Here is a 6,951-nt window from a genome sequence, read left to right as displayed (position 1 = left end):
GTTTATTTCACGTGACAGTCGCTATAATTTTATGTTACGATCGATTTACTTGAATTTAACACACTTGCCCATGTAATATGAAAGTGCGATTTAGAGAACGTATATTCGAGCGAAAATCAAAATGCTATGTCCATGTCTTAAACTTCTTAAATCTTTGATTTTAAGGGATGCTACAGTGAGCCCATCAATAAACGCAGGAACAAGTTTCTTTGCGGGAATTGTTACATTTTCACTCCTTGGTCATATGGCACACACAAAAAAGGGATGGCTATTGAAGATATGGCGGTACAAGGTATGCAAATTTTATCGCAATTGGATATATCAAACTCATAGCATTTAATTTGATAGACGACTTGTCATTAAAAAATATTTAATTAATTGGTAATATATAATAAATATCAAACGTTTTATTTATTTATTCCTACTCTTTTTTTAAACCATGATAGTTTTAGTTAACTCGTCGATCAACATTTTAAAGAATTATAACCTTCCATTCATATCTTTTGTGCAATCGGAACTACTCGGCCATTACCGCTACACTAAAAAAAATAATCTCGGATGCAGAAAGGTGAATTTCTTCTTGAAAAAAATTGCCGGAATTGATTTTCTTGTATACAACTAATATTTTGATTATACTCTTCCTACATATTTGATTTTAATGCTGCTGATGTGAGGTTACTCCTTGAAACACGTGTACAGCATATCGGAATTAACAATATATAAAACTGGTATTTTTTGTATTGAAGTTATACGCGAATCAATGTAGTTACATCCACTAGGTAGCGCTAAAAATTTTAGTTGAATAGCACTAGAAATAAAGAACAACAACTTTTCCCGGAATTTTGACGAAGCGAGGAGCTAAGAAAAAAGGAATAGTAAAAACATTAACCAGTTTACCTAAAATTTTAGAATCGCATCGGTCAAATTCTGGAAAGATCCATCCGCGTAGTGCCTTCGAGGTTTGTGTAACTAGAAAGGCTGGTGTGTTCCACTTGTTTTTTTTTTGCGTTTTTGCTACATTTTTTGAAAACTATTTATGCTTCCTTTTTTGTAGGTCCTGGGTTAGTGTTTTTGGCCTATCCCTCAGCCATATCAGAATATCCTTTACCAAAGTTGTGGTCGTTTCTATTTTTTCTGGTGATGTTTACAATAACCATCGACAGTCAGGTAAATATGAAGATACAATAAAATTCGTCATTGTATCTCAAATCAGGGTACGGTTCCATTCCATTAAAAAAAACAACATATAATTGAGATTTTCTCAAATACAGATTGAAAGATTTCTATTTAAGTGTGGCAGTTCTTGTGAACGTTTCATTACAGCCGTGTTGTACAGTATATTATTAATTGAATTCAACATAAAACATTAGAGCATGGTTTATGCAACAATATTATTAAACTTTAATATTTTTACGAAATTTTGTTGCTTTGGGTGTAGTTTAATAACTTTGCATCGGCAAAAAAGGTGTACTTGATTTGTGTGTATCTCATCACTCAATAGTGCATGTTATATTCTAATCTAAGAAATACCTGAATCAATAACTCAGACAATTAAGTATCACTTCAAAATAAAAATCATGCATATTCTGGAAATTGTGATACACCTTAAAAGTCTACATATATTTATTTTTGGTATTAAGTTCCTTAACATGTCTATATGATAAAACGTATAATTATTTATTCCAACCTATCTGCTCTTCCACATGGAAGATCCAATAGTTTATATTGAATTTTATGGTCATTTACAGAGTTATCTCCTTTAAATTCAACAATGCATTCTATATAATTTTATCTCCTGTGAACAAAGGTGATATGAAAAGCAACGTGTAACTTTCTGTTTAATATGACATTTCGGTGTGAATCCTGAAAATTCGAAATATCTTCTGGATCGAGACCCTCAATTCAAGATTATTATCAGAATATGATAGCATTAAAATCTATGATTTTTCAACACTGTATACTTCTATTCCCCATACACAGTTAAAATCCCGACCTGAAAACATTATACATCGTTGTTTCTCCAAATAAGACGGTACACCTAGATACAAATATATAGTTCTTGGTAAAGATTCCTCATACTTTGTGAAACATAATTCCAAATCATCTTCCAAATATACAGAAGATGGATTTTTTTTTTATCGAAAACAAATTTGTCCAGTGTGGTGAATGCGTCTTTCAACAAACGGTCGGCATTCCAATGGGAACAAATTGTGCTCCTCTTCTTGCTGATCTATTCCTTCACTCTTATGAGGCTGACTTCATAGTTGATCTGATTGGAAAGAAAGAATAACGTTTAGCTAGATCCTTAAATCTCAGTTTCCGCTATATAGATAAAGTATTATCTTGACGAGTGTTCATATCACAACTCATACGTTATGCCACAGCTTGCCGAAACTACGCAGACTTTTTGTATCGCGCTAGAACTCTAACAAATAGGCTTCTGGAAAGGGTTATGTTGCTACAAGATTGAAGTCATCACTACAGAAGTTTTATGATCGTTATCATGAACTCATGGATCGTTATGGTGTATCCATCAGCACCATGAAAACTGAACTATTCAACGGATCATAGTTTTCCTTCCCTCGTTTGTCTACCCCGGACTTGACTTTTGATGAGCAACTCGGCGGGTGTTTCTAGAAAAGCAGAGGACGCTTACCCTACCGGTGCACCTGGTCCATGCTCCCAGTTTTTAGTGGAGTCCGAGTTGCTCATTTACTTTTGTTACTTTGTATGTATGATTTTAGTTACTTTATGTTCTTTGTTGTGTATGTCTGTTTTCCATGTCTAGTCTTTGTCCCTGGATTACATACTTTAATTACCGCTATGACCTAGGTTCCCTTGATTACTCTTAGAAATTATACACGTTTACTTCAGATTAGGAACGTAGAAGCAACGGTGTTTGGTGTAATTGACGAATTTCCTAGGTATTTACGAAACAGGCGACAACACTACGTAGCAGGTTATTGCTTTCTGCTTTTTCTTCTCGGAATTCCATTCGTTACGCAGGTAAGGTCTAAATGATTTTTGTAACATTTCGTTCAAAATTCTGAACTTGTTTAAATTCTAATGAGGTTTCGTTTTAAATTTTTATATGAAAAATCCATTACTGGAAATTAATGTTATGTTTAAAAATTGAGCTTTCAAGAGCGTTGTGAACCAGATTATGCTCTGACAAAAACAATCATTCAAGTAATAGTAACAAGTGAACAACAACAGCAAACATACAACAATAAGATTTTAAAAGTTTTATTTGTTCACGTTATCAAGAGTTTAAAACCCTTGTGAACCAAATTATTGAATGGGCAAAACGTTCAAATATGAAACAATTATTCAAATAATAGTAAAAAAATGAACAATCACAACAATAAACAAAAACCAAAATAAAATACTACAATTTAAAGAGCTTTATTTGTTTTCGTTAACAAGGGTGGGATCTATCTTTTACAAATTGTGGATTGGTATCATGGTTTATTTACTGCTTTGGTTGTTTCACTACTGGAATGTGTAGCAATTGGATGGTTGTACGGTAAGGGTGTTATTTATTATAAAATCAAATGACATGGGAACTGAGATCTGGACAAAATTATTTTTTTTTAAATTGTAAATTAAAAAAAACCAGTTTTAATCTTTCAAAGATTCTACGAAAGATTAAGATAATAAGCTCTAATACCGAATTGTCAGTTACATTTACAGAATCATTAATGATTCCGAGGGGAATATCACAAAATTGGAACAGTCCAAGGGTAGTGATATGGGCCAAGGAAAGCGATATTGCTCGGGGCGTAGGCGAGGCGGAATATCTTTCTTCTTATAATGCACGTGTATCGCAACCCTTGGACAGTAATCTGCAATAATATCAAATAATTAGTTCTAATACTGAATTGCCAATTTTATATTCTTATTCAGGGAGTATGAGCATGTTACCATAAGTGACCGAGTAGTACACCAATCGACAGAGGTCATAAAGTCACGATTCGAAAACTTGATAATACATAAGTAAACAATATAATCATGTAAATTATAGTCGTTGGTTATTGAGTTAGTTTGTGTCTTAATTCAGGGGCTGACAGATTGATAAAAGATATCGAACAAATGATCGGTTATAAGCCATCTAGGTGGTGGAATGTCTGCTGGAAATTCGTTACACCAACTTTATTTGCGGTGAGATATAGATATACACTTTGTTATCAATAAGGGACCACTAAGTTTTCACGCTCATGATATTTCAACTCAAAGTTTACAATTAATGTTATAAAAAGATTTAAACCATTTTGACACTCTTAAAAGTGAACAAATATCACTTTTCAACATCATGAGTACCGCAAATGACGACATAGTGTCATTTACAGGCAATAATAGCTACACATTAATTCGTAAATAGAAACATTAAGCAGAAGCCAAAACTGGATTGTATGGTATGAAGACATTTGTACCGGAAGCGGATTTTCTAAATAGGATCTGCCTATAAAACGGACTTCTCTTCTTTCTCTCATCATTTTTCTAATTTAAATTTACGGGCTAAAAATATTTTAAAGTTTGTTTTTTGCGTTTCTGTTATTTGGATTTTGGCGTGTATATGATTTAAAGAACGACACCTACTGTAAGATCAGTGTAAAACAGTTTACGTTTGAAAGTTCAAATTGCTCAACTAATCTTCAAAAAGTGTTGGTGATGTATATTATCCATAGAACACTGGAAAAAATACACTTCATCTAAAAACTCAATTGTCCGTAAATTATAGCCAAGTGTATACATTATTTTAAAAAATAAAAGTTTTTCTTTATCAATAGTTCAAGTTAGTGGTTATTATAAAAAAGTATCATTACGTATCAATGTAGTGAAGATTGAGTTTGGTGAGAACGTATTTTATGACTGTTCCCCTTTATATATTTTGTATTTGTATTTCGTTTTACTTAACTGTTTTTTTTTTCAGATGGTCATTGCATTTAATATTACCCAGGTAGAGCCTGTATCTTTTGGGAAATATAAGTATCCATCTTGGGCGAATGGAATGGGATGGGTAATAAGTATAAGTTCTGCTATCCCTATTCCAGTCTGTGCTATCATAGCTGTATTCGTGTTAAAAGGAAGTTTTGTTCAGGTATAGTGGTGTTTTCATGTCTTTTATCGTACACTGCGTTTTTCTTTGCTGCATTATAACTAATCACAGTCAAATTATAGTTAGATATCAAGTCAATAATCCAAACACCTTAAATTGCTTAGTTCGACCTTCATTGCAGAACTGAAAATTTCAGAATTCATAAAATACCAAGGTTTCGTTCCTTGTATTGCACATACTGGAACTTCTTTTTGATGGATTTTGCTTTCTATTTGAAAACGTTTGGATTTGAGAACTTCTTCTATATTTTTTTTCACAATAAGTCATCAAAATTAAAACAGTTATATACGCAGAATGGATATGATAAGTATGTCAAAGAGGCAAAAATCCAACCGGGATGAAAAATGTTAACTCAAGGCCACCTATGGTCTTCAGTGGAAGACGATGAAACCCTCACAAAACTGGGCAGGCTGTAGCTGGCCCAAAAACATCGATATAGTTGCCTCCTTACACTCCAGCAAAATATGTTGTCGTATGATTGAACCTTCTAAAATTGCATGGCATGGGAGTAAATTACCTGAACCATACTTGCTCTTATATTTTCAGAGATTAAGACAGTCACTAAACGTGTCGTCAGAATGGGGACCAGCTAAAGAAAAGAGCTCAAAGAGATACGATCATATAAATAATAATGAAAACGTTGAAGACAAAATGTAATGAAGTGCTTTGCGCATAATTTGTCTTGTACTAATATTATAACGGAAGTTTTTCTGGTTGGTAGAGTATTTTATTTTGTTTCCGTGAGAGTGTAGGGGAATGCTCACGCCGTCACAATATGGACTGGTACCTGTTAATTCCAGGCAGCTGTTCACCCTAGGCAACTAAAATAACAATACGTTAGTGTAGTTGGTACCAGACTTTATTTTTAAATTCATAAATATATGTGAAATTCAATAGTAATTTGTTGAAAGAATTCATAATTAATTATTAAATTAAAAATATCATAATTTATAGATATAAGACATAAATTCAATAATACTATAAAGTAAATCAAGTATTTAAATTAACAAGTTGTTTTTCTCAAAATAAAATATCTTAATACAAAATTAATAACAAAAAATAAAAAAAAAAATTGTATCACAATACTAACGGTGGTGAAAACATTGATTTATACCATGATGTATTCAACTGTAATAAAAGTGAATCTCCTACCTTATAATATTGGGAGAGCGTTGTAAAACAATTCTTTGATTAAAGGATCTTTTTAGTATTCTATAAATAACTCCTTGATTGATTATAGTGTTGTTTAAATTAGATTCAGTTTATGTTTTTTTTTTTGTTTTCGTAAACAATGTCACGTGAGTAGTGAAGTAGATAATACTTGGAGCAGCTTTTTCGAGTACCTTGCATTTATATAGAAACATATATTTTCAACAAACTAATAATGTTTTATATGATGTAATAAAGCTATTATTGCAGAAGTTTTGACATGAGACAACATGCCTTTATTGGGTTGTTTCCATGGGGTTCCTTAATTATAATAGGGCGAGGCGGCAGCTAACACAAATCTGGGGTCATTGGCCTAGATAGACTAATTATACTTGTTCTGAATGTATCTGGTAGGGGATGCTAATACATGTACTTCATTCAATATCGATAGTCCGTTTCCTGATCGAAATTGTAAACGTATATACTATTTTTATTTACATTCTATTAGGGGCAAGATTTTCTAACAGGGGACGTCATTAAGTATAATTCCAGGAACCTAGTTGTGCATCACTTAATTTCTGGATTTAAAATATATTGTCAATGGGGAAGGGTCATGACAATAGTGGCCATTGCAATAGAACTAATTCCATGCAAGTAACCTTTAACTCTGTAAAAATGCGAAC

At 32.5% G+C, this 6,951-nt stretch overlaps 1 protein-coding gene across 1 annotated transcript; it reads left to right on the top strand.

The window, feature by feature from the left end:
* The first annotated feature begins 264 nt into the window (after window positions 1-264).
* On the top strand, window positions 265-6,775 carry LOC148601709 (sodium- and chloride-dependent glycine transporter 1-like). The gene is made up of 4 exons (XM_088554424.1): window positions 265-292; window positions 1,055-1,167; window positions 4,934-5,101; window positions 5,666-6,775. The coding sequence occupies exons 1-4, from the start codon at window positions 265-267 to the stop codon at window positions 5,774-5,776; spliced, it is 420 nt and encodes a 139-aa protein (XP_088410550.1). The 3' UTR covers window positions 5,777-6,775.
* Window positions 6,776-6,951: the final 176 nt, after the last annotated feature.

This window comes from Perna viridis, chromosome 12, assembly GCF_037379345.1.
Source record: "Perna viridis isolate PV_CMFRI_1.1 ecotype Kerala chromosome 12, ASM3737934v1, whole genome shotgun sequence".
In the NCBI taxonomy this organism is placed as follows: Eukaryota; Metazoa; Mollusca; class Bivalvia; order Mytilida; family Mytilidae; genus Perna; species Perna viridis.
Note: the sequence above shows the minus strand (reverse complement) of the source record. Positions and strands in the feature narration are given on the sequence as shown.

Bases quoted from the DNA above. Each gene is read 5' to 3' on its own strand.
- LOC148601709 (XM_088554424.1), top strand. From the start codon at position 265: ATGGCTATTGAAGATATGGCGGTACAAG. The intron at 1,168-4,933 runs GTAAATATGAAG...TTTTTTTTTCAG, and splicing joins CAATAACCATCGACAGTCAG to ATGGTCATTGCATTTAATAT. The intron at 5,102-5,665 runs GTATAGTGGTGT...TTATATTTTCAG, and splicing joins TAAAAGGAAGTTTTGTTCAG to AGATTAAGACAGTCACTAAA.